The 27,523-nt window shown below is 41.6% G+C and overlaps 1 protein-coding gene across 1 annotated transcript; it reads left to right on the top strand.

Annotated features, from left to right (window-relative positions):
• Positions 1 to 3,964: 3,964 nt before the first annotated feature.
• Positions 3,965 to 26,502, top strand: jakmip1 (janus kinase and microtubule interacting protein 1; the record flags this gene model as incomplete). The annotated part of the gene is made up of 23 exons (XM_080466414.1): positions 3,965 to 4,286; positions 10,239 to 10,543; positions 11,744 to 12,076; positions 12,438 to 12,599; positions 14,413 to 14,625; positions 15,373 to 15,486; positions 15,741 to 15,887; positions 16,126 to 16,296; positions 17,698 to 17,757; positions 19,016 to 19,144; positions 19,343 to 19,471; positions 19,608 to 19,691; positions 20,617 to 20,679; positions 21,879 to 21,977; positions 22,879 to 22,980; positions 23,071 to 23,124; positions 23,215 to 23,280; positions 23,513 to 23,581; positions 23,794 to 23,871; positions 24,871 to 25,080; positions 26,034 to 26,099; positions 26,267 to 26,312; positions 26,420 to 26,502. Exons 2-23 carry the CDS (start codon positions 10,388 to 10,390, stop codon positions 26,500 to 26,502), a joined length of 2,634 nt encoding a protein of 877 aa, XP_080322540.1. The 5' UTR covers positions 3,965 to 4,286; positions 10,239 to 10,387.
• Positions 26,503 to 27,523: the final 1,021 nt, after the last annotated feature.

The following is a 27,523-nucleotide window of genomic DNA, read 5'->3' as shown; positions in this document are numbered from 1 at the left end:
TCCCCTCTCCCCTCTGTCCTGTGGTGACAGTAAAGGTATATGCAGTATAGACCTCAGCCACAGGTCCACTTCAGCAGAGCCAGTGACTCACAGAGAAGGAGAGACCTGAGGTAGAAAAGAGGTGGCACGGTCAGTAACCATAGCAACTACAGAGGTTACATCAGAATGGACGTTGACTGCCGTGAAGATGAGTACTCCCAACACGAATGGAACCTGGTGGTTATTCTGACATTTCAAGCTTCTGCCTGCGAGGGATGCAGTTAGCTGACACTCTGGCCAAATTTAAGAATTCACGGTGTTTCGTTGATTCCCTGGGTCACTCAGTGGTGTAGTGGTCCAAGCTGGGTCAATCCCTGTAGAGTTTGCACGTTCAATCTGGGTGTGTGGATGGGTTTTCTCAAGGTACTCCAGTTTCTCTCTAATATCCAACATTTGTTTGAGGTTGACTGCGTATTGGTCTGTCTCTCTCAGTTTGTTCTGTGATGGACTGACGATCTGTTCATCTCTCTCTTATCTTTGCCCACAGTCAGTTTGAATTCTCGTCAGCACCAAGTTGGATCAGTCAGGATGCACCTCGGACGGATATTAGAAGAACATACATATTTTCATACAATCAGTTGCATGTTTGAAACCACTAATGACGTAACTTGACTTGTGAAACGACATCCTGTTGTGGTTAAACCAGTGGACATTCCTGCACACTTTCAAAAGAGAGAAAGTGCAACTTCATCTTGTGAAATATTTCTCTTTTTCTTTTAGCAACCAGTTCCTCCATGTCTGCTGCTATTCTGAGGCAGAGTAAAACAGGGACAAACTAATAATACTGCACATTAAACAGAAGAAATTGGAGTAACTGTACACAGGGGGACTTTCGGTCTAACCATTCATTTAGCATTTCAGATTTATAATGTTAAATCTTTCCAGTTCACTGAAGATATGTTGATAAAAAATACTGTGATACTCTGATGACTCCAGAAAAACCTTCCACTTGAATCAGTTCACATTGGAAACAGAAAAAAAACCCGTCCAACATATGGTCGACTTGCCCCGGCAATAAATGCTAATGTGAACCTTAATGCATTTAGACTAATGCCATTTCCTCACACTGCCTGCGCTGTGGCCACATTTGAAGGTTTTTGTTGTGACTGAGGCAGTAAAACCGTATTTGTGGAGCTTTCAAATACTTGGACTGCACATTGGAAAATGTGAGAGCGACGAACAGCAGTTTTTCATGATTCATCTCATACCTCACACTGGTGCTCCTCCAGAAAATTTTTTACTAAAATCTTTAACAGAGGAAAGCGATATGGCGACTGTTGTTTCAATATTGTGAATGAAGGTTTTGGGGATGGATGTGGAACATCGAACTCAGACTTTTTTTTTTGTGACTAACAGCAGTGAGTCATGACCAGAAAGCATAATTACCTTCACATGAAAGTGTTGCATCACCGGGGACACTCCCGACTGTTGACTGGGGTTTACGTTGTATAAAACAGGTCAGTTTGCTGCATGGCTGCAGAAACAGACTGAAAGGTGAATATTGTTTGATTTTATGTCATTTCTGTGTGCACAGTTTTTTTCTTCTTAATCCTGGATGAACAGAAGGATAGCTAGTTATGGTAATCATTTGATGCTGTGACTACTGAAGGCACTCTCGTAAAGCTATATGAGTTTAATCTGCCCACAGTCATGAATATGTTAAGCTTATTATGGACAGCATTCATCAATCTGCTGAAAACCTAAGATGATTATGCTCAGTTAATCATGAAAGTGACTCCTCACAATACCATATTTATCCTTGGTTGAGCAAAGGGAATGCAAATGTCCTGACTAGATTTGTGTGTGGGTAAATAAAGAGCAAAAGATATGCTTCCAGCGATATTGTCACCTGAGTCTAAAAGCACCTCAAGTTCTTTTATCTGAGGATGAGACATCACAAGTCCCATCACAAGGTCAGTGTGTGACGCCAAACTGGAAGATTTCTCACACTTCCATTCATTCTGTTTCTATGAGCTGCACTCTTATCCCTACCGAATGGACTAATAAAACACAATGTTGTTTAAAACATTGAAAAAACAGCCCCCGAAAAAAATAAACAAAAGATTCAGCACATCATACATAATTGGCTGAGTTAATTTTGCACCAAACCAAAATACTTCTGTCTTCAATGTGTCTGCTAGTCTCGGGAGGAAGGAGACAGGAGTGTGGAATAATACCTCAACCTCATTCACAAATGTCCTATACAAATAAATAAAACACACAGGGGCAATTCTCAACGAGTGAGCAATTAGTCCGGAAGCAGGGCACACAATTGAACTCATCCCATGACTGTTTTCTTTTTGCCTCGGCCGCTTCCTGCAGTTTGCTTTGCCCTGCAGCAGTGGACCACATATGTTGCAGCCACGGAGAGCAGTGGCAACGTGTGCGGCGCTGCTCATGAATGGCAGACAGGCAGGCACAGTGTGGAAGTAATGCATCCTCCAGAAACTAGGCCACACTCACACCACTTTCATGTTGTCGGATTATTCTACCTACTGTTGTGATTTGACGACTCATATTGTCCTAGATTTAGAATGAATAAATAGATAAATAAATCAACAGAGAGGAGAGGCCAACACTCCCTTTAAGGTGAAGCTTTTCACTAGGAACGGAGTATAATGTTACCGTAAGAGCAATGCTTTATAATGATGACTGTAAAATCATTGTATGTTGTGTTTACTGAGAATATTGTTTACAGTAATGCAATTCATCAGCAGGGTACAACGAGGCAGAATTACAGTTTTTCTCCTTCACTTTGAAATCCTTGAATGAGTGTTGTTGTTGTTTTTTAACAATATATTGTTAAATTAAAGTGCACAAGCTTCAGCACATGGGGAGCAAAGGAATAAGATCAATTGTCCATCGTTTGCACAATTACTGAAACTGATAAATTTGTGATTGTTCACCATCATTTCTCCCCCCCCCATTGAACTACCACAATTTTTAGTTTTTCATTTATTGTATTAGTGTGGTTATGAAGTGGGTTTGCAAATACAGCGGGGCAGACAACTACACTCACATTCATATGCATTTTACAGTCTCCAATTAACCTCACGTGCATGTTGTTTGGATTGAGGGACGAAATTGAAGTACCCGGAAGAAACCAACCCAGGCACAGGGAGAACATGCAAACACCACGTTCAGGGTCACCAGTTAGCTGATATGCATGTTTTTGGACGGTGGTATGGAAACCAGATGAACAGGAGGAAACCTGCAAATACAGAGAGAACATACAAACTTCACGCATGAGGCAATAGTCCTAACCACAAGATCCGTAATGCATCAGTGAAATCTAGCTTCCTTGTTATACGCAAAGTAACAGCAGCATCAACGCTATGCTGTGCGGGTGGATTTGTGAAAACAAGCATCTTCATAGTTCATGAAGAGAAACTGACAAAAATATGATTTGATATATGTTTAACAGATTTTGAATTCTTCTGGTTTTTTGCACGAGCACTGCACTGCACGAGCAGAAGAATATCCCATTCTTAAAGGTGCGCAGCTGAATATTCAATTAAATGCAGGATTTCTCTTGTACTTGCAGCTCTTTGCACTAGGATACGTTATTTTACTATCAACCCGGTCCAATGGAGATCACAAAGAGCTGGATGTGTGTGATCTCGACGATGTTTCAGAGACAAATGCTGTTGTAGCGCGCGCGTGTGTTTGTGCCACTGTGCCAGCAGACGACGTAACGTCTCTCCCGCGCGCGCTGCGTTTCCACGCATTTACCGGCGCGCGGTGTCATCCTTGAACACGCAGTCAGGTGTCGCGCTTCTATCACGCTGCCGGTGACGCCCACCGGCTTCTCTCTTTTCTTTTTTTTTCTCTAACGTCCACGTCCGACACCAGCAAGGAAGCAGTGTTATTTATTTATCTATTTCCCCCCTCGTGTGTATGGGAACGGATGACGTAGCGTGCTTGTATGCGCGTGGGCGTGGAAGAAAAATGTCAACGTGCAGCGCGGGAGGAGGAGGAGGAGGAGGAAGAGGAGAAGCCCGGACCTGAGTCGCCGGGACCGCAGCCACGGGAGGGTTGTCAGCGGCGAGCGGCTACTCGGTGCCCGTGAAACGTGTGCTAAATCTGCGGGGTAAAGTTCTTAGCGGTCGCTGTGAGCGGTCTGCGCATCCCGCGGCGCCGGAGAGGTGAGCTAACCCGCACCGAAGCCCAGCCTCCCTTCCTGGATGTGAACACGCAGCGGCGTCCCGACATCAGACCGCTTGGGGACCGCCGAACGTCCATTTCATGTAAGTTTGTTGACTCGGGGCTTGTGTAACTTCTAATGACTGGTTTGTAGCCGCCGGCAAGCGGCGGGCTGCTGTTGCACAGCTCTGACATCCGTGTTTCATGAGCTCGCGGCGCAGTGACGGACAGGCAGCCCACCGCCCTCCTCTTCCCTCCCGGGCATCATCCTTTTAGCCTCTCCGTGTGAGTTTGAGCCGCCCATCCTCTCACGGACTCAGGGATGGGAAAATTATTGTTCTGATTGCATGCAGGAAGCTGTGAGGCATGATGAGTAATTAATATTAACGTTTTCCCCTTCCTGTCTCGTTGCATTTGCCTCCTTGTCCTGCCCAGTTTTGAACGAGGCCCCGTGGTGTAGTGTGGTAACTCTGCATGATGGCCATGCTGCATGGGAGTCAGACACTTCACATGAAGCTGCCAGAGTCCCTCTGTGGCTGGAGAGGATGCTGCAGCAGCCCCATGCATGTTGCTGTGGGGTGTGGTTGGCAAAGCGGGACAAACAAGGTGTCAGCAGTAGTGTGAAAGCACTCTCCTCCAGCAGCAAGCAGCACCTCATCCCTTAATCTCCTCTTTGACAGCTCATTAGAGAGCCAGCCACATCACAGTAAGCCACCCCGATGTCTGGCATAATCTTTTCACCCGGCGAGCCCACTGCCATACCTGACCGTTGTGTTTACAGGCGGAGGACTCGTGTCTGTCATAAGACTAGGGGACTGCTTCTGTAGCAGAGGCGGCACCGGGAGGCTCGTAAATCTGCCCCAGTGGACGTCCAGCATGTGTTGCACACTCACTTCGGTTTGATCAGAGGCTGATCCATACTGTGGGATGCTCCTAACTCAGGCTAATGCAGTCGGAAACAAAAGCAGCAGTACTGTAGATCGTGCCACATTTGTGATTTGTCAGTTGTTTTATTTTCAAGATGACCTCACCCAGTCACTGTTCAGGTCTCATATCAGGGATTTCCTTAAGTCTTACAGACGTAATGTACATGTCCTTATTCTCTCATGTCTTGAGTGACAGGCTGCTCCCAGAATAATCCCAGTGGACCTCCCCTTTGCCTAATAATTCTCACAACCACAGTTTATCCTTCCCAGACTATCATGTCTTGTAGAGGAGGATGAGGTTATCCCTGCTAACACATCTGCACTTCTGCATGCAAAAATGCCCCTTCACATTGTGTATGCAAACGTGGAAAACGCTCAGCCTCTGGTAATGGATAGCAGTATTGACTGATTCAGAGGCAAGGTGAAAGAGATCATAGCCTGTGCAATAAAACTAGCAATGCCAGTTCCTATAAAGCAGGGACCTGAGTCAGAAAGACCCTTCTTGTTTGTCTGTCTGGGTTGACTGGTCATTGAGGTCAGTCACTAGTAGTAATTCTGCTGGCGTAATAGTTTTCAGGTCATATGCTCCACTTGTGTTGCTCTTAGCAGGGTTACTCAGCCTCTCAGCGGGATCTTTGCCGTGTTTTAAGTGTGTGCGTCTGTCTGTGTAGACTGTGGAATGATGTCTGGACTGTTGCCAGACCTGTTCTGACAGTCTACACTTGGCTGATGCTGACACAAGGCTGCATTAGGGTTGTGTGTGTGTGTGTGTGTGTATGAGGGACAGAGAAACTATAAGATAAGGCAGCGTAACAAATGTGCAGTATATCAGGAGCACATATATCAGTCTTGCCACACCCTTGATGTTGATGTTTATCCTAGCCAGAGAAGTGAGGTGTCTTTCTTTGAGCACCAGCTGGAACACGTATTATCTTTACTGGGCTTTTATGTCACTCTGTGGTCTCGGTAATATATAACACATTGCGGATGTATCTGATTTGTCTGGCTCCTGCGTGTGAAGCAAGTTTGTGACCACTGCAAAGACTCTGTGAAACCAGACTTGACTGCATTAAAAACGTGTATCTGCACAAGCTTAAAAAATTGATTTGTAGTTTTGTTTAGTCCAATTGCTCAGTGATATTATGTTACATTATTGTTATGTTATATTATTATTATTTAACAGTCGCACATCTCCCAGCAAACAAAGGTGTTTAATAGCCCATAAACTAAATATAATGCTCTGAATGAAACTGGTTTTAAAGCATCAGAGAGGTTTCCACCTCTTAGTGTTGCTTACTTTTCCAATAGGGAAGGAGAGAAATACAAGACCAGAATAATACTGTTTAATGAAGTGATGCAGAATAAATTTGAAGGATTTGCCGATTAGACTATAGCAATTTGAAGCAACATCAGATAGAAACATCCCAGGAACCCCTGGAGTCCAGACACTGGTCTGGAGTAGAGTGGTGACAGAAATGCTGGACAGACTCACTGACCAGGTGGACTAGTGAGGCGGTGACAACAGAGAAGAGAGACTGAACTCAAATGGGATGATGTGATTGTGAGGCACAAAATAAGATCAGTTTATATATCTGTCTTGTCAAACTTAAAGTTGTTTCAGTTTTGCGTCTGAGCTGTTTTACTTGTATGAATAATTGCAAAAGCTGATAATGTGCATTAACAGTCATTCCTACATAATTCTCTACCAGGTTAAACCCGGAACACTCGGTACATTGCTGTCAAACCTTAGAGACCTGTCATCTCACACAGTAGATAAAATGAAAGATTTTGAACTGGTGATGAACCTACCTTTGTGTTCTAGATTTGCCATTCGTCAGACAGGAACTGAAGTCTTTTTTCTGCATGAATTTATGTATTATAACGTTTTATTGATGATGATGAATCCATATTGATGCTGACGATTTCCTTCAGCAATAGCTCTCCTTTGTGGGAAAATGCAGAATTTCATCATCACTTCCTTCTTTGCGCTCACTGTGCTTTGACTTAGTGTTTAAGCTGATCTCCTGAGTCCTACTTTCACTGGCTTTAAATAGACCTTGAAGGTGGTCCTTTGTTGATGTATTGCTCAATTTATGTAAGTGGTTCCAGTACGACTTGATTTAATGAGTCAGACATTTTTGAGGTTGGTTAGGAATGTAGGATCGCACCAACGTTTAAAAAAATAAAATAAAATTAGGAGTGATGATGGAAAAGTTTAGTCTGTTGAAGGGCTTCTTGTCATTTTCTGAGTGTTTCCAGCTGAACAGAAGATAAACTAACTGTTGATACTTGAAACACACAAAGCAACTTAACGACTAGGACCTGAACTGGCTTTTGTTCTGCTTCTGTGAACATTAAAGTTTCTCGTTGGCGTCTCATTGCCCCAATAAAACGTTCCAGTTTCCCACATAACATTCCTGGTTTTCAGAGAACTATAAACTTTGAGATTTAGCGCCCGGTTGGCAGCTTGGGAACATGTGGCTCCAGGACGCTCTGTGGGTGGCTGATATGTTTGTGCCTGTGCACACATGTTGGTCTCAGGTGAAATTTTGGGTTTATGGGGTGTGAGACATCGTCTTATTTCACCGGTACACTTTATAGTTTATTATTTTGACAACTCTCTTTGTATTACGTCGGGTGGAAAAAGAGAAAAATTGTTTGGCCAATTTAGAGAGGAGCTGTTTTTTGTGATGCTGTTACAAAAACTGTAATCTTCAGTAAAAAATAAGAGCACAGTACATCTGTATATATTAGTGGTATCCTAAATTCATAGACAGGACTTTCATGCAGAAGAACACTGAGAGAGCATGGCACCATGTTATAGGATTGCCATTCAGGCCTTCTCATTCATCGCAGAGTGACCTGTGAATTTTTATGTCTCTTCACTTGGATTCTTGTGAATTATATGTGCAGGATGTGAGACATGCTCGCACAGTGAGCTGATCAACGCACTGTAAATAAATAGATGTTTGTGACCAGAGAGAGAATACGTGTCAGCTGTGTCTGTCCCTGGTTGTTCGGTTTAGGGCTTGAGCGAATGCGTGCCTGTCGGAGCTCACTGTGTCTGAATGATCGCTCTCTGTCTCTGTGAATGAGAGTGAGATCAGCAGCATCACCATGCCAGCAAATAAATGGGGGTGGAGGGATTGAGAAGAGGTCAGGGAATGTAAGAGGAGAAGGGGGAGATGGTTAAAGATTGGTTCCTCCACTTGTGGTCTGCATTTCTTTCTACTTAGCTTCGGCTCTTTCCTCTCGTCTGCCTCGCTATTATCGGCGTAATCATCCTCCATCTTTCTCTCTCTCTGCTGGTTCTCACTCAGGGTTTGTCTGTGTGTGCTGTGTAAAGATTCATGCGGAAGAAAGCTTCCTTGCCCTCCAGCATCAGTGCATTTTTTTGTCTCTCACTCAAGCTCGGCTCAAAGATGGGACCAGATAACAAAAATCATGAGTACTTCAAACGCACAGCCTCTATACTACCATTACAGTGAGGGTGTGTGTGCCGTTTCTGTGTGTTTTCTATCCGCTTGAGACTAGTCCTTCCCATCATCCTTTGGTATCAAAGGAAGAGTTTTTGAGAGCAAGGGTTGCCTTGGTAACTATTTCTGCCATCTGTGTATGTTGTGTGAATGTTTGGCAATGTGTGTGCAGAAAAAAGATGGAGGCGCCCACGTTCTTAATGCTTCATCTCCCTTATCACTGCATTATTTATTTTATAGTAGACAGAACGACTGTAAGGTTACTGGGTTACAATTCACTCCAGGATGAGATTAGAGGAGTCCACTTTCAGCTCAGTAAATGCGTGTCACTGTAACACATCTATATCAAGTCTATATGTATAGAAAATATGCATGAGCTGGATGGAGAGGGTGAAGAAAGGGAAATTTCACATGCTCCCAGTTTAAGTCTGTGTCTGCTCTGTTTTGTGTGGCTCAGTGAGGTCGTGACATTTTGTGTAGCTTCGCTGAAGACATCAACCACTAATTATTGGGATAGTTGTATAATTGATCTGTCAAGCACAAGCATCCATAACATTTTCTAGTTATCTTCTTAAATTGTGTGGATTTTGTTCTTTACTCTTTGCACCTAGTAAGGGTTGGAATGATAACATGTGGCTTTGACTCAACTCGTAGGCTCGCTTCACAATAATTCACTTGATAAATTTACTTGAGATTTTTCCATTGGAAAATGAATCGCTGCAGAAAAAAGTGCTGCGGCCTCTTTTGACTTATCACTTATCTCTTTGGTATCAAAGTCTTTCCCATTTAAAGTAACTTAGTTAAGTGTTATAGTCAACTATTTCTGTTTTTATTCAAATATTTATTTAAAAAGTTCACACTTGCATATAAGTTTTCAAACTTCTATCTGCTGCAGACTGAATCCCAAAAGTTGGCAGGTATTCAGCCTTTCTAGTTTATCTAGTATTAGGAAAGGAAAGCTTGCTATTGGGTTACACTAATGGGTACAGTATAAGGAACAAATGTCAATCAGACGGTCGGTTGCTGTCTGTATTGAAATCGTTATTGAACTCACAATGAGGGTTCATAAATAAAAGGAAGCAGTGGAAAAGACGAACATCAGCATCAAGGACTGATGAAATGAAGCAGATACTTCTCACTAAAATGCTGAATGTTTCTCTGGGACGCCATTAGAGTAAGCTTTTTTTTGCAGTTAAGTAATGAAGGAATACTAATACCACATTAGTTTTTGCTGGGCACAAACAGATTATGGTCTCTCTTGACACAGGAATGGCCAGAATAATCTAACTAATGGAAGGATTTGTGATGGAAGGAAGAAAGAAGCGTCGAGCGAGGTGCAAGAAGCTAAGGTCCGAAACTGTGTTGGCCAGACACATTTTCATGCACTGTGGAGCTTCTAAGTACAGCCGAGGGACTGAAATAGGATGCTGATAAATGGCCCACAAGTATATGTTGTAGAGAACAGGGTGACAGAAGAGAGTGTAAATGTTATTCCCTAAAATAGTCTGTTTTCCCCTGGCTGGAGTGCGTCACATGTCTTTGGCGGAGAATATTGTTCAGAGTTGTTTCGTGTAACCCACTTTTTAACAATGACTCATACATTTTCCATCTTGTCTTTTTCTCTCTCTTGTCCACTTGTCTGTCTGTCAACCAGAAACTCTCCGACATCGAGCAGCTATGTAGACTTCTCAGTGGCATGTTGGTGATGCAGGGCCTTGCAGGGAGGAGGAGCAGCGACTGACTCTCCTCCGCTTGGGCACACCCAGCACTCTATGTCTGTCCTGATCAGACAACTGGAGTGCTATGTCATCAGCCACACCCCCCTCGGCCCAACCCCCAAAAAAGGGAAGGAAGCCTGAGAAATTGGAGGTGATGGCTGATTCGGTGCCGGCCACCAACGAGGAACTGAAGGGCAAACTGATGGATGTTCAGATCGAGCTCCAGCAGGAGCGTGGTAAGGTGAGGTGGCAGAGGAAGCGGAGGAACAAGTGGATGTGTACTCATTTGATTCCCGCGGCAGTATAAAGTCAACCTGCTATATATATATACCGGTATGAACAGTTTTACTAGCTGGATGCTCGCATAACCCTCGACATGCAGGATATACTGTATGTCATTGGCATGCACCAAACGAGGCAACATTGTATGGCTGCCCTGACGCTATAAATCTCTTTTCATTTCTACTGATTGACACCCTTACTCCCTCCCGCGCCTCCTTTCTGCATGCTTATAAAGCTGAGAGATAGCTGTAACAACGCTGAAAGTAGTTCCCAATTATGCAATGTGGAATAGATCAGATTACAACTTTTATATGAATGTGATAATTTAGGAAAGTCTAACATCTAACATCAGAATTGCATATGAAATAAGCTGATATCATAGACATTTACCCAGTTCTGACTTCTCTCAAGTAGTCCGATAGGACAAACTTACAAAACTAAAACAGATGTTGGCAACAAAAGTCTAGACTTTTTAACAATAAAATCTGCCACGTACTATAAATCTGAACACACAAACGACTATGCTGGTTTGAGAGTCATTTAACCCAAAAATATATTTATAATTTCAACACACGCATGAATGCACTGCGATGAGTAGATATTGATCCAACTCTAAGACAACCCCCCCCCCATCTCATATTTGAAAAACATTTTTTACAAGTAAAAATCTTTTATTTTTAACATGCTTTTTTGTTGTAAAATTGAAATAATGAAAACCTTCAGAATGAAACAGCTGCTGTTAAGATCAGAAGCTGCATTCACAACTGCATGCATGGACACACAGCGGCGTACTCACATTTTCAGATGTTTCTTTGTTACAGAGAGTATTTTATAAAGTCTACAGTCACCAGTGTACTTGGGCTATTCCTTGCAAAGATCCCCCGCCTTGCTGGTTTTGCTACAACTATCATTGCGCTCATGCTCTGGTTCCGCCTGGACCTACCACAGCTACCATCCAAAGTATTTGAGATTTGTCATTTTAAAGCCTTTGAATGGATTGTAAACTTCCAGCTGTTGTTATGCAGAACTTGGATTGAAATATTAGACCTCAAATATAAGACAACCCCTTTTTATTTTCCGATTTATACAGTATTCTGGCACACGGTGTATATAGCACCACACGTGCGCAATGCCAAATTTTCTTTATGCTTTCTTACAGGTATGTAAGCTTCGTGAACGGCTCCAGGAGCAGCGGCAGGCCCGAGAGCTCGAGCAACACAAGCATGCTGTTGCACTCACTGACCTGCGTGCCAAACTTCATGAAGAAAAGCTACGTGAGCTAGCCACTGCCCGTGAAACTCTGGCACGGCAGCATGAGGTTGAACTGGCCAGGTCCATCAAGATTCGCGATGCTGAGGTCCAGCGGCTCCAGGGGCTCGTGAACGCACTGAGAGATGGAGCAGCTGACAAGCTCAAAAATGCTCTGCTCGGAGAGGCTCGGGAGGAGGCCCGGAGAGCTTTTGACGGGGAGAGACTGAAGCTACAGCAGGAGGTGGGTTATTGTCTGATGCGTAGGTGACAACGTATTTTTGTGTTGATGTTAAAGATTGCAGGCACTGCAGTGATTACATATGAAATTGGCAACTTGTAATCTCAGAAAAGTGATTGTTGAAAACACTGATTATTGTTGAGATAGACATTTTTTCATTGGTCTACATGTGTGTATTTATGTGTGACTATGTCCTCCTTTTGTATTTTTGCTTCTGAAAAACAGGAAGTAGGGAGGAAAAGCTCATTGCCAAGCTATTGTTTCACTGTGGCCTTCTTAGACCGACATGACATCTAAATATACACCAGTTTAATGGGTTAGAAGCACTGATGTGTATGTGTGTATGTGTGTGGTTGTATTTTAGATTCAGGAGCAGAAAACAGCCAGGAAACAGGCTGATGAGGCGCATGCCAATGCTCTTCAAGCTGACAAAGCCAAAGCTGCTGATCTACGAACAGCCTACCAACAGCACCAAGATGAGGTGCATCGTATTAAACGCGACTGTGAGAGAGACATCCGTCGACTGGTGAGACCGCATGAAACTGGAAAACATGCACTACAGATAGTTCAAATCACTTCCCCAACTATGTCTTTAGAAAACTGAACAAGATCTGGTGAGACTCTTAATACCAATTTGTAGCTCTTGTTGTTTGAGTTGGTTTTTGATCAGTAATACTTCTTAGCAGCAACACTTCTGGTAATGGAAATCTGCTTTATTTCTCTTTTTAAATTATTCTTCCTTTAAAGAGAACAGGCATTCGTGGGATACAATCAAAAAAGGTCAATAGTGGAATAATCTGTCAATTAGAAATATTTTTTTATTGGCACAGTCTACATACTAAGCTCTGCTGCTCATCCCCCAAATGTGTATTCCTTACAAATTTCAAAAGGGAAAAGAACAGGATTTCAAACTGTTTAAGATGTATTGCCAGGAGCGTTGTTACAACAAACACATTTTCTTTTGGGGCTTAATTTATTAATACAGTTAAGTTGTACTACTGTGTCTGTTTGCTGAGCAAACAAACCTTAATATGTCATCATATTCAATATAAATTTTGATTCGTGGAGACACTAATGTAACCCTTTCTGTTGTTATTGCTAAGAAGCTGATTAACAAAACAGATTTTCTGGACCTTAAAATTGGATACCCCGCATGATCGTTTCCCCATAATGGCTTCTTTCAGAGAGTCAATGTGTCCTGTTATGTACATCACAATGAGCTGACCACGGTAGCGCTACAGAGTATGTGGAGGCAGGGGTGGTCTGGAGGTTGAAAAAGGGGACTTACAGGTTTGAATCCTCTTAGGGTCCCTGAGTTATTCGACGCTTGGGCTCCATGGGCACCACTCTGTGGCAGCCCACTACTTTTTGTATGTGTAGTTAAGCTTAACTATGAATAGGATGGGCTAATTGCAGATAAATAATTTCCCCAAGAGGATCAATAAAGTATGCTTCTTCTTTTTCTAAAATAATACAAAACCAAGACCACATTTTATTTATTCTATCTTGATATTTGCTTAACAATTTGTTATATATATTACAAACGGTATTTTTCTGGCCCGTGTCTTTCATGACCTCATTTGAATATCATCTGCAGTCCTCACACATCTGTTTTCCTGCTTTTGACGTTTAGCTCCAGCTCATCTTATCTGGCCTGTTGGAAGCGAATGGCTGCAGTGTCTGTCTGTAGTTTATCTTCACAGTGTGGCGCTTGTAAGCCTTTATACCTGCTGCAGTTAGTCATTAACCATCTAACAGGGCATGGCTGCAACAACATGTGTCCTTAGTGCAAGAATGTTTCACCAAGGAGAGTAAAAGAGTAGGATGTCGCATGGATGAATGATGAGAGCTGGCAGTGCAGGAAATACCAATGTTAAAGAACAAAATACGGAGGGAAGCAAAGGCGGTAACAGTTGTCAGAAGGAATTGTGCGAATACAGAGCAAGCACAAAGCCTCGTAATTTTATCAAGTTTGCACTCTGGTATTTTAAAGACTTCAGCATTGATAATAACTAACCAGGGGTCATCAACCATTTTGAAACTGAAACTACTTCAAGGTTACTGATTAGTCAGCCAGTTAGAAACTTAATGAATAATCCGAGTTGAGGGTTTGCCCTCATTAAGACTGAATATTCATTTGGGTGAATGAAGAATGATATACCATGCTGGGAAACAAATGCATTTAAATGAACATGATTAGTTTCTGTTCAGATTTGTGTAAAAAATACTCCTTTTACATTCTAGATGAAAACGGTGCTTTTTTTTTTAGAACATTCTACTTTCTCATTTATAAACCTTTATAATTTCAGTCACTGTGCCCTTATCCACCACTCTCATAGATGGATGAGTTGAAGGCGAAGGATCGGGTGATGTGTGCTCTGGAGCGGGAGCTGGGGGTGCAGGCAGGCTACGCTCAGAAGCTCCAGCTCCAAAAGGAAGCTCTGGATGAGCAGCTGGGTCAGGTACGAGAGGCTGAGAGACACAACCACGGCAGCCCCAAGAGAGAAGTGATGCCTGGGCTCGGGGAAAACCAAGACCTGGTCAACAACCAGGTACAGATCAACACACAGAGAAACAAATATCTATATTTAGAAGGGGAAATTCTTTCTTTGAGTAGATGTTTCATCAGTTTTTCCTCTTTAAGTTATCCCAAATAACAAGTTTTCAAATGGAATTGAAATATAAAGCAGGCATGTTCAAAATACGACTCCACTACCCATCAAGGCTCAAGGTTCAATTTATGACTTGTCTCCATTGTCCCTGAATGTTATACTCTTTGGCACAAGCAAAATCAAACAAATCAACATGCACTACTACTTTTAATCTGTCTTTTCAGCATGATTGTGTAACTTACCTGTGAATTATGTCACGTGTGGATCAATCACAGCCTTTTCAGTCTTGCATTACTTACTATGTCATGCAAATAGCATAACATGCTGGCTTACAAAAATGGAACTAAAATCAAATGTTGCAAGAAAACTTTTTAATTGTTTGGGACTGTTATCAGAGGCTGTTGGCCCTGAGGCACTTTCGCACACTCAAGTCTTATCCGTTGAAAAAAGGTTTGGATAACCCTGCCTGAAACCTTAGAGTCTACCATTTTTTAAAAATCTAATAACAAAGACAGATATTTTAAATAACGACCGTGTTCTTCACATTCACCATGTGAAATGACAACTCCTCCCTCACCCATCACCTCCTCTTTCCTATCCATCTCCATTACCTGCTTGCCTGCCTGCATGTTCTCCCCTTTTCAGTTTTTGTCTTCCTCCTCCTCTCCTCTCCCCCCGACTCAACAGGAGGTGGACGAGCGTGACATGAGGAGGTTCCAGCTGAAGATTGCCGAGCTCCACTCAGTCATCAGGAAACTGGAGGATAGAAATGCACTGCTGGCCGACGAGAGGAATGAACTAGTGAGGAACACATGTTAATAACTACACGTGTGCATTATAGTCATACATATACACATTTTCCGACAAAAAGTTGAAGTATATTGAAATATAGACTGATAAAGAAAAATATTTTTCTTTGAAACATAATGAAACTGGTTACTTTAGAAGTCCTTCAGTGCAGAGCTTACCTGCACACCACAGGGAGGAAATTCAGTGTCAGAGGTCAGAACATAAGATTAAAGTGTTTCCCCTTCCTGTTTCCGTCCTCTGTTCAGTTAAAGCGTGTCCGAGAGGCAGAAAGTCAGATGAAGCCCCTGTTTGAGAAAAACAAGCGGCTGTCCAAGAAGAACGACGACCTCCTGCAAACACTACAGCGCATGGAGGAGAAACTCAAGAATCTGAGCCGAGACAACGCTGAGATGGTGAGATGCACCTGCTTTACTTTATCATGTCTTATTTCTCTCTTGATACCAAAGATCAAATTAAATTTAAATACTCTAAACGCTAACATGTCCTGAGAGATATGAGTGTTTTGCAGTTCTCAAAGTGGTGCTTTGTTTTTGTCTTTTGGGTCTCATTGAGGCCTTCATTATAAAGAAAACAGGCCCTCTACTGGCTATGTGAGGAAAAGCCTCTTTTTTCTCTCTTTTCCTTCCTCAGAAGGAAAAAGCCGCCTCTTCTCGTCCACCCGCACAGCAGCAGTGTATTCAAACCCAGCTGAAGCGGCCGAGCTCTCTGACAGACCTGAGCCATGCCCACGAGGAGCAGGAAGTGGAGTTTCTCAAGCTGCAGGTTGCTGAGCAACGAGGCATCATTGACGAGCTCACGCAGGTCAAGATTTTCCTGGAACCTCGATAATCAAACTCCAGAGCACAATGTCTGTCATTCTTGAGACTTCTTACTGCCAATGTCTTATAGTTTCAATCAGATAGATATCATAAAAGTACAAACAACTGTGCACATCAATTCACACATCGTGTATTTGGTGTCCAATATCCTGTTTAAATACAATATCCAGACTATAGGCACAGAGGGAGGAGTCTCATAATCTCAAATGCCACTCACTGTTGGATAGTTTTGACATTTTGTCGCACGCAACATTATTATGCGATCTGCTGAAGTAATGAACCGAGGAGGATAAGTAGAGTTAGTGCAGCACATTACTGTTTAAGATCTTCTTTTGACATTTCTTTACATGAAGAGTTGCAACTGGATAAATAATCCAAATAATTGAATAGATTTTCCACCATCCAACTCTGTTTTATTTATACAGCAGTATCATGGCATATTGACTGAGGAAAAGCCCAACAATTCCACCTGAGCAAGTATAGATGACAGTGGAGAGGAATGACTCACTTTTAACAGGAAGAAACCTGAACTAGTCAGTGTTTGGAGATAAGAGAGAAAAGGATAGAGCAGAGAATAAACAAACTAAACAACGTGCTCCTTGCAGGAGGCAGAGATCATGCTCTTTCAGTTTCAGTTGTCATTAGTGACATCCATCAGTGACATATGAATGAATAGCAATTGACAAAAGGAGAGAAACTGTGAAACACAGAAAGTCTTGCAGCAATCTAAATCTATAGCAGCCTAAATAGAAAATGGTCCAGAGAGAGCCCAAACTTGCAAACTTGATCAAATAGTGAAGTTCTAGTAATTGTGATGATGGTGTTAGCTTCTCTAATTTAGGGCGCCAACTCCTAGAAGAACTACTGAAGAACCTGAAAACTTAAAACTCTGGGAACTTCAAAGAAGCATCACTTTTAGAATGAAATATTCTGAGGGGACTAGCAGCTTTTAGAGGTATGACTAAGCCTGGTTGTTAAAAGAAGAACCTTAGTTCCTGACAGGGAGCCATTGAAGAGATTCTAGTATATGAGAGAAGCAGCAGCATTTTGAATCGGTGAGAGATGTTGTGTACACCCTGATAGGGAATTACAAAGGCACAGGTACAGTTTTCAGCATCACTCTGTTCCTGACGGTCGTGATTTCAAACAGAATCTATTATCTTATCTTTCCATTTTCGCGATATAGGACAGAATAAAAACCTAGACTTCTTTCTAATCAGTCTAAATTAGACAATGCTAAATGAAATATTAAATTCTGCTGGCAGTTAATTTTTTCATTGATCAAAGTGGCTCCTCAGCGCACGGAGACATGTCATAAATTCAGATGTGATGGTGGTGTTGTGAAACTGCTGAGGTTGATCTGCTTTGTTCTCTTCCTCTGTAGGAACGTGACCGATTGGTGATGTGCAAGAAAACCAGAAGAAAACCTCTCAAAATGTCAAAAGTAAGCGTCCATGAGTTTTTCCAACACATCTGTTGAACCAGTGAGGCGTGACTAAGCAACTGCCATGTCTTGACTGATCGTCAAGCGCCGATTTCAGTTGTGTGTGTGTTCGTTTCTGTGTGTTTGTGTTTAATTGGACTCATGAGACAATAATGACAGCATCCATTCCAGCTGGGAGCATCATGCTGAGCACGCACACACACACACACACACACACACACACACACACACACACACACACACACACACTGCAATGATTCATGTTGGGAATAATTTTCTGTTTCTGTCTATTTAGAGTTTTTTTTTGTTTTGTTTTTATAATATTTCACAGATGGATCACAAAAGCTGCAAGTTCACTGTTGTATTGAATGTTTCTGTGCTTCACCAACTGGAAAAGTTGAGTGTTGATGATATTTAATTGGTTCTGTAAAAACGCAAACTGCTGTGTGCGTACATCTGAGTTGGCATGTTTGTTTTAATACATCAGGGGGCATTTCAGGGTCTGATGTTGCTAGGAGGAGGAGTTTGTAGATGCATGTCGTATAATTTCCTCTCACCTCTCCTGCTGGAAGCGGTTTAAGCTTGGAAAGTTCGATGCAGACTCGGGCAGAGCAGCTCTGCTTTTGGACCTGCATCTGGAATTTTTTTTCTCTCTTTTTTTTAGGAAAATTTTAATCACAGGAAAACAAGCACAGCAGCTGGGGAACAAATGCGGCTTTGTGCCTTCTACTTTATCTGTGATAGTAGTTTGATTATGTCTGAAACTTTCCATTTTTTGTGACAGTGAGAAATACTGTAAATTTTGGACCTTGGCCTGCAGTGCACTCCGTAGAGTGGAGAGTATTGTCCATGATATTCTAGACACATTTGGACCAGATTCTTTTGAGTTTATTGTTGGTGTTTTTGGTCTTGTGACAGAATGACGGAGTACCTCCTCCTCATCCTTTATTTCTCATCTTTCATTTGTTTGTGTGCGCTTGTCTGCCTTTATTTCTCGGGTTGCCAGGAGATGACTTACAAACATGATGGTAAGGAAGAAGTTAATGATAAAAAAAACATGCAGCAACTTGATCTTACTTGACATAAATTATAAAAGGATCAATGTGTTGTTTTGTAAAGTAGGCTGACATATTGAATTGTGTGTTTATGATGTGTGTATGATGATATGTTTTCCAATCTGAAATCAGGTGTAATCTAATCTTGGATGTGAGCTGCTGTTTGTGTGCTATTCCATTTGTTTCCTCTCTACTTCCTGCAGAGGCATGTTGTGGAGACATATTTTGGATTTGATGAGGAGTCGGTGGACTCCGAGACGTCCTCTCTGACCTCCTATAACACTGACCTCACTGACCGCACGCCTGCCACTCCAGAGGAGGACTTGGAAGAGGTACAACCTTTCTAAGCTTAGTGTTATTCACAGACCTTCATATTGCTTTATTGTTGGAATAGTTGCTGGTTTTGCTGAATAAATGTTGCAATTGTTAAAGGAAAAGTGAAACTGCATAAAATTTAAAAATCACTTTCCCACATGTGAAGGCGAAAGCTTTTTAGTTTGTTTGACCCGGTCACTTCTTTGTTACGGCAGAGTGTTTCCCGTGAAGAATCAGAACTTCGTTTCCGTCAACTCACCAGAGAGTATCAGGCTCTTCAGCGGGCATACGCCCTCCTGCAGGAGCAGACTGGGGGCTCTCTGGATGCAGAGAGAGAGGCTAGGGTTTGTATCTGTCATCTGTACCTTAAAACAGAGTTGAAGGTGTACATGAGAAATGAATACAGTTTCCAAATCAATAAAATGTTTATAACCAACATTTTTGCTGATTCAGCTTTTCTCTTCCCTTTGTCTCCCACAGACTCGCGAGCAGCTGCAGGTGGAGCTCAACAGCTGCCAGGCCAAGATAGTTGATCTGGAGAAGGCCCTGGCTGAGAGGGGGCAGGTAATAAAGACAAAGGATGGGGACTGGAGCTCACAGGTCCTGCTGTCAGTGGCTCTCCTGCATGTATGTCTGGCTGTTCTGCTCTTGGGCTGGCGCTATGCTGACCAGGTCTGCCGCAGAATCCTGTGATGTTTCTTCCTGCATGTGTCACCTCCCAGCTGTGCCTGCATGCTCCACTTTACCCTCTGTCCGTACTGTCGATGGTGGTGTTTCTCATTGTTTCTCAGCACTTTGGGGGAGTCGTGAAACAGTTTAACAAGTGATGATAATCTGAATGGATGAATAGAGATAAGCCTGGAGGATTTACCAATCATTACAAACTTGAACGTGCTGTTAGGGTTGATTTTATTTTACTGATATATGCAAAAGTTATCTTGAAACATTTTAATCCGAGAACTAAGCCAAACCAGTTCAACTGTAGAAGAAAAGCCTTTATTTTTGAGCACTTTAATTATCACCTACACTTAAATAATATCATGTGGGCTACAGAAAGTACAACTCTGAATTAATATTGGAAAGCCTAATATAACTGATCGTGAGGGTTTTCTTTGTCTTTTCCGCATGTTGCCTGTTGGACTGATGTGATCCAGCGCTGTGGTTCTGATTGGCTGCTCTGCTGTTTTTCTTTCACCTCACTGTAAACTCCTGTTGACTTGTGAATGCAACTCTTTTTGTTCTGTTATCTCAGGACCATGCTTCATTTCTGTGCATCAATAAAACTCGTGCCACTCTGTTCCTGTCTCTTTGTGTCTGTGTTACATCTGCATGCGTCAGGTGAAGGTCGCTCCGCAGTTGGACGTGTGATGACTGGTTTATGTCACTGCAATTTTTGTTCATTACACCCTGTCACTGGGGATCTTTCCCTTCCTGTCCTCTTCTTACCAGTGTCGTTTCTTGCTGATGTTTTGTTTGGTTGTTATGGCAGGATTCAAAGTGGGTGGAGGAGAAGCAATACTTGCTCAGGACCAACCAGGAACTGCACGAGAAGGTAGACCGACTCAGTCACTTACACCACAGCATACACAGATATTTTGTACCAGCTAGGCTTTTTTTTTTTTTTTTAACTACCTGAGATTAGTTAAAAGCATTTTATAAACCTGTTCTAACCTGAAACATAAATCTAGTTTACTTTAAAAAATAAAACGATCTTTCAATAGAAATGCCCAAGTTTTCTTATGTAGTTTTAAACTGGTTTCATACAAGCATAAGCTCATTTTACTCATCAGTCAACAAATTTATGTTTTACGATTCAATTCATTTATAACAAGCATATACAGATACCTCTTAGCCAGGTCACCCTTGTAAAAGAGATCTCGATCTCAATGGGTTTTTTTACTTTTCCTGGTTAAATAAAGGTTAATGAATAATGAGATGTATCTCTATAGATAGAATTGTAATGACTTGGTCTCAGTCAGAAATGCTATTAAAAACGGAGATAATTTACATCATATACTCATGGATATCTTAAATTTGTGATTATGTGTTTCCAGGTAATCCACTGTTGTCAGTATTTTCCATTATAATTTATTGGATTGTCATATTTGTGCAAAACTGATACAGGCACTCGCATTCTTTACTTAAAAACAATTACAGATACTAACTTCAGTAAAATTACAGGTTCTGAAATGTATTGATGAATAATGCCTTTTGATGGCTTGATTGTTATTATAATACAATGTTTTTAATGTGGATATATGATCAATTAAAGCTGATCACGGTTGAACTTGTCTCATAGTTTGTGTCACTAATCGCCTGTGTAGAATTTTTATTTTTATAAAACAAACTCTTTCAAACTTAACTCAAAAGAAAAATGTTCAAGTACGGTAGAGGAACCTGAAGAATTTACTTAAGTACAGAAGTACCAGTGACTTCTCTGTGTAATATAGACAGAGGTCTTTTCTACCTGCAGATATTAGACTTTAATGATCATAGGGTACAATACCTGGGCTTATCCTCAGATGTAAGTCATTTCCTTAATTGAACTTATCAAAGTAGATCAGTTCTTTGAGTATGTTGCGTGAGTATAATGCATTTATTCAAATTTATTTTCTTCCATTAGGTGTGATTTGGTTATTATCAATTGTTTTATCTCGTATGAGATATTAAGTTATTCTGCTGCAGCACTTGTAAATTCTGTTTATAGTTCAAAAACTCTCTTGAAGATTAAAGAAACATTTCTGTCTGCAGATGTGTGTCTTGCAGCAGACGGAGTCAAAGCTGCAGGCTGAAGTTCAGGACGCCCGGGACCAGAATGAGCTGCTGGAATTCAGAGTGCTGGAACTGGAAGTAAGAGACTGTACCAACATCAAGCTGTCGCCAGGAAGCGACAACCACAGCCTCAGCTCCAGACGCAGAACCTACATACAGTGACTCCTCAGACAGACATGCATTCCCTTCCTGCACTCATCTCAGTTTTTCACTGTATGCTTTTAAGTTCCCTTGTTTTGCATGGCAGCTGTGTGCATACTCTGTCACTGGACGGAAATGTTTTTTTTTTTTTTTTTTATTTCATTTCATGAATGTTAAATGTGTTGAGATGAATATAATTTTTCATTGAATAAAGATGTATTTACGTTCACCATCCATTCCCATCCTTGTTCACTTTGTCTACCATTTTGGCATGCATTTCCAGTTTATGTTACATTTTCTAAAGGCAAAAGATCTATAACATTGAGAACGGAAACGGTAGAAAATGTGCTAGATTCCTGCTGGTGGTTATTTTTGGTTAACATCACACAAACTGTATGACAGCTCGAAGGTAATCGGTGGCAATGGCTCCAGTCAATCAGTGGCTCCAGTGTCACTTAAACCAGTCAGTTTATCTGTTTATATCGAAGTTGTGTCGCGTAGGTGAAACACCAGATCACAATCTCAGGTTGAGGTTTCAAAAGCATGACTTCCTTCTGGTTTAGTTGGTTTGTCCTTTTTTAAAATTTTGGGTTTTCACCTCCCTCATTTTGGCAGATCCTGACCATGTTTTCAGTGTCATGTGAGTAAATTCCTCATTCCCTTCCATTTCACTTCAATATCCATTTATAGAGAGTATCTCTTAAGTTTTCCTCTCACTGCACTCGCAATCAGTGTGGTGATGAGCTGCTCTGTTGGTACCCAGGAATTGATGTGAAAGAATGTATTTCAATGTGTTTGTTGATTTGTGTGAATATTAACATGCTGTTTCCTCTCATAGGAGAGGGAGCGCAGATCTCCTGCCCTCAATCTGCACATGTCAGCGTTCCCTGAAAACAGCAGCAGTGCCCTGCAGATCTACTGCCACCAGGAGGGAGTCAAGGTACAAATTATTTCCGAAAATGGATTTTTTCCTATTAATTATGTCCTACGTGGTTTCTCACATGATGTCTTCGTTCTGACCTTTGTGCAGGATGTTATTATTCCTGAGCTAATGAAAAAACTGGATATTCTAGGTGATAACGGGGTGAGTGTGAGCAATTGTGTCATTAAAATGATCTCCAATGGTTCTCTTTTTTTAAACGTTCAATTTAATTTTCTCCTTCATTTTCTGTAGAATTTGAGGAATGAGGAGCAAGTAGCTGTGATTCAGGCAGGGACGGTAATTTCACTCTGTGAAAAGGTGAAGTAAAACCTCTCTGTGCTTTTAGTGACACACAGTGGACGCTCATTGCAAATCTCACTTCATAGCTCAATTCAACTATTGCATTTGAGTTGAGTGTTAAAGTTTGGGGAATGGAACAAATGAATGTTAACCAATGTAATTTGTAACAACGTTTTCTTGTCTGCATGATTGATCCTGAGATAAAATCTCAAGAAAAAAACCCATGACTCTAATTTTCTGATTCCTGCAGTGGTTAAAGCAGATAGATAGCACAGAGGCTGCTCTCACACAGAAGATGATTGATCTGGAAAATGACAAGGTAAATTAAAATGTATTTCAAAACTTTCAATTTAGCACCCACAAAATATTAGTATTTTATTTTATGAGAATGCACTAAAAAAATTGTTTTTATAAGTTTTCCTTCTATTCCGGTGTTAAAAAGCCTTTTTGTGTAGCTTTTTACGTGATTTTTCTTTCTTTCACTTTTGCATTGTGTGTTATTTTTTACACTGTTGTCTGATCTTGTTGCAGGAGCTATTCAGTAAGCAGAAAGGATTCCTTGAGGAAGAGTTGGACTACAGGAAACAGGCCTTGGACCAGGCCTACATGGTACGAAGTCTGGAGCAGTATTACACAGTGTGGTTTTCACGGTATCTAATTGGAAATGGCCAAACTGTGTTTCATATATTACTCACCAGTGTAAAAGGCAACATGTCTCATTATACAATGATTCAGGAATGCGGAGGCACCACATTGTCATTACAGCATGACACATAAACATTTGGGACCCCATTAAACATCATGAGTGCAACATACTCCATGAAGGTAAAATTGGTCACATTGTGTTGGGATACTGCATCTTTTACCAACTGAAGTCTAAACTATACAAATGATAATAATAGCCCGAGGCACTGAATTGGCAGAGGTATTTGCTTGTTTACAACTGCTTCCTCTTTTATCTTATCATAAGGCCAATCTCAGATTTTCTCTCTCAAAAAGCAGAACATTTAACAATGAACATTTGATTCATGAATATCCCACTGAACGGCCTTCATATGAAAGTCAAAGGAAAATTCCAGACAGGATGGGTTTAACCTGACTTAGTGGTAGATTTGTCAGAATTAATGATGTGTAAATATTCTCCTCCATACTGACTTCTACAGGCGATTGCCAATACACATCTAGTTCAATATCCATCTAGGTCTAACCATGTTGTTTGGTCAGTTTTGGTGTTGGTTTGTGTTTATGGTCTGAATTGACATTGTGTTGCTCAGCTTTTGGCTTTTACATGGTATTTGCCGTGCCAATATCAACTTTACTGTCAGAAAATAAGACCAAAAGCACGGTTTTGTGTCATAATGAAATTGCCATGTAAAGGTCATGTTTAAATACCCCCTTAATATAAAGTGGAACCGTATTCCCCCAATCTGCCATAGTCACAGTGATGTGTGTGTGTGTCTGTGTGTTCGTGTGCTTCCATGTGTGTCTTTTTGCATGCTTGTGTGTGTGTTTTTGCATGCGCATGTGCATGCGTGCGTCTGTGTGTGTGTGTTTGTATACTTGTATGTATGTATGTATGTATGTATGTATATTTGGCTGGCTATGCAGAGGATCGAGGAGCTGGAGGCCACGCTGTATAGCGCTCTGCAGCAGGAGCAGCCGGCATGCCAGGCGGTGGCTGAGTCGCTGACAGACAGGCAGAGGGAGGAGCTGAGGCTAGCCGTGGACAAGCTGCGGCGTCAGATTCTCAGGCAGAGCCGGCAGTTTGACAGTCAGATCTTACAGGAGCGCATGGAGCTCCTACAGCAGGCCCAGCAGGTAAGGCTCAAAGCAAACCAAGTCAGGTTGTTGAGTCCTACCCGCCCTCAGTCTGAACCCCGGTCCCCACCAGAAACCTCTGACCCCACCAGACCCCTGGTGCTTTGAAAAAGATGCAGTATCCCTGTGCGTGCTACCTGTACTGTGATTGTAAGTGCATCTGTAGTAGTGAAAGTGTGAACAGATGAGTGTGTGTGTGTGTGTGTGTGTGTGTGTGTGTGTGTGTGTGTGTACGTGTGTCATTTTAATATGAATATTCCCTCCCCAACTCCTTCAGTGTACCTCCATATTGCCACCACCTGACACCTGAGTAGATTTACACCCATGGCTTGTACACTTTGTTGTTGCTCATTGACTACATCAATAATCACCACGCCCTAATTGCCATTCCAGTCGTTTGAATTTCTCTTACTAACCCAGTAACCTCCAACATTAACATTCATTCAACAATCAGTTTGGATTTACAAAGTGATGACGCCACTCAAATTGAGGATTACATTCTGTTGATTTGTGGAACCGTTCAGCTTTAATCGTGGATTGATTTTGCAACATCTGATCATAATATTAAATGGCTGTGTTTCAGTTTCCAAAACAACTCACAGATGCCCTCATGTGCAGTCGTGTAGCGTAGCGAGGACACAGATGTTTTCTGTCGATCACAAAGCGGAGGGCGCTTTCATCCAAAGTGTTGTTCAGCTTTAAAGTCCCACCGACGGACTCACTTCAACCATTCAGTTAAATCTGCTCTGTGGTTGCCATGGCAACTCATTCCTATCCAACACAGCTGCCATGGAGACAGAGGGCATGATGGGAAGCCAGCTGATTATTTGAAGTATATGCTGTGATAATTGGTTCACCGTCTTAACTGTTTAGCGACTGTTTGTTTTCTAGTGTTATTGCCTTTTGTTTAAATATGTTTTGACCCACTAACCACTTCTGTTTTTGCTTTGCAGAGAATTAGAGAGCTGGAGGACAGGATTGACTTGCAAAAGAGACAAATAAAGGATATAGAGGAAAAGGTACACACTGAAACGGAACCTTTGCCACTGACTTGTAGAATAAGTGGGACAGAATTTCAATATTTGATCTCTGCTGCAATTAAATTGTGATATTTTACAAGGTTTTTTGACACATCTTTTCTTCTCTCTCCTTTAGTTTCTGTTCCTCTTTCTGTTCTTTTCTTTAGCATTTATTCTTTGGCCTTAATAAAAATAACAGTGGAACCACATCAGGTAAAGTGTGTGTGTTGAGTGTTTTATCACACTGAAGAGTTATGATGTTGATGAGTACAAAGATGATGCTGATAACCATCAGAATTTTCTTTATTTGTATCTTCTAGGTGTTTCGGTGCTGTGGATGCAAGCAAGGATGAAAGAGAAGCAACTTTTTTTATGCATTTGTAGACAGTTCACAAAAACCTAATGGCCTTTTTGATAAATGCGCACTTTTGCAGAGGACTCCTACCTGGAATGCAAACCTATTTGAGAATTTAATGAATACCCAGATATACATGAGATTATTGAGATTTATTTATAGAGAACATCTACTTTAGTGGTTCTTGAATCTGGACCATAAAACCCTTAACTCCTCTGTGAGAAGCAAACGTGGATTTACGGAGCGAAAACTCTGAATCAGAGGATTTACTTAAAGAGAGAAGAGCCACAGCCGCCTCAGCTGTGGGACCGCTCAGTAGGACAATGAAAAGTGGAGACACTGTGAGAGGAGAAATCAGAAGGCTGCGTGACGGGGTGAGCCAAAATCTGCATGCCAAGTGGAGAGGATAGAGGACTCTGGCAAAGTCCAACGTCTGTGTCGTTTCTACGGAGACAGCAGTGAAACCAAGTTCACAAAGCTGGAGCTGAACTTACTGGAAACTTGTTGCAGTTCGAGGAGGAAACTAGGACCAACGCAAAACCAGGTTATTGTTAAACCTTACGTCTTAGAAATTCCTTCTTTAAACCTTTGTTTTTTACAACTGATAATTCATGCTGGTGTTTCTATTGCTTTAGTTTGCATACATCAGAATCTTTTAAAGAATCATCTTTTGATTCTTCATTAATTTACTTGCTATTCGTACAGAGTTATGCATTAGCCAAACTTCCTGCAGAGCTTTAAGGAAAAGTCATACTTTTTCATGTCTACCTTAAAGCAAAAGTCAGTTTTCCATGTTTTTAAAGTAAAAGATGCAAAGCGGTAATGATTGCTGCAAACACTAGCTGTTTTGAATATTGCTTGAAAAGAGAATTGGAAAGAACGGCACTCCTCACTTATATATATGCATAGTAGGAGGTGGAGGACCAGTTTGGAGTTGGGGTAACCTGAGAGATACCTCTGCCCAACAACTTGCTACCAAGCTGTTGACATGTTGAATTATAGATAAGTGAATGTTAAGCGCATGCATCCTTTTCTGTTTTTGTTTATATTAAAATGGCAACAGTGTCAG

The sequence above is a fragment of the Lipophrys pholis genome (assembly GCF_963383615.2).
Source record: "Lipophrys pholis genome assembly, chromosome: 6".
Taxonomy (NCBI): domain Eukaryota; kingdom Metazoa; phylum Chordata; class Actinopteri; order Blenniiformes; family Blenniidae; genus Lipophrys; species Lipophrys pholis.
This window is presented reverse-complemented; position numbering and strand designations above follow the sequence as displayed.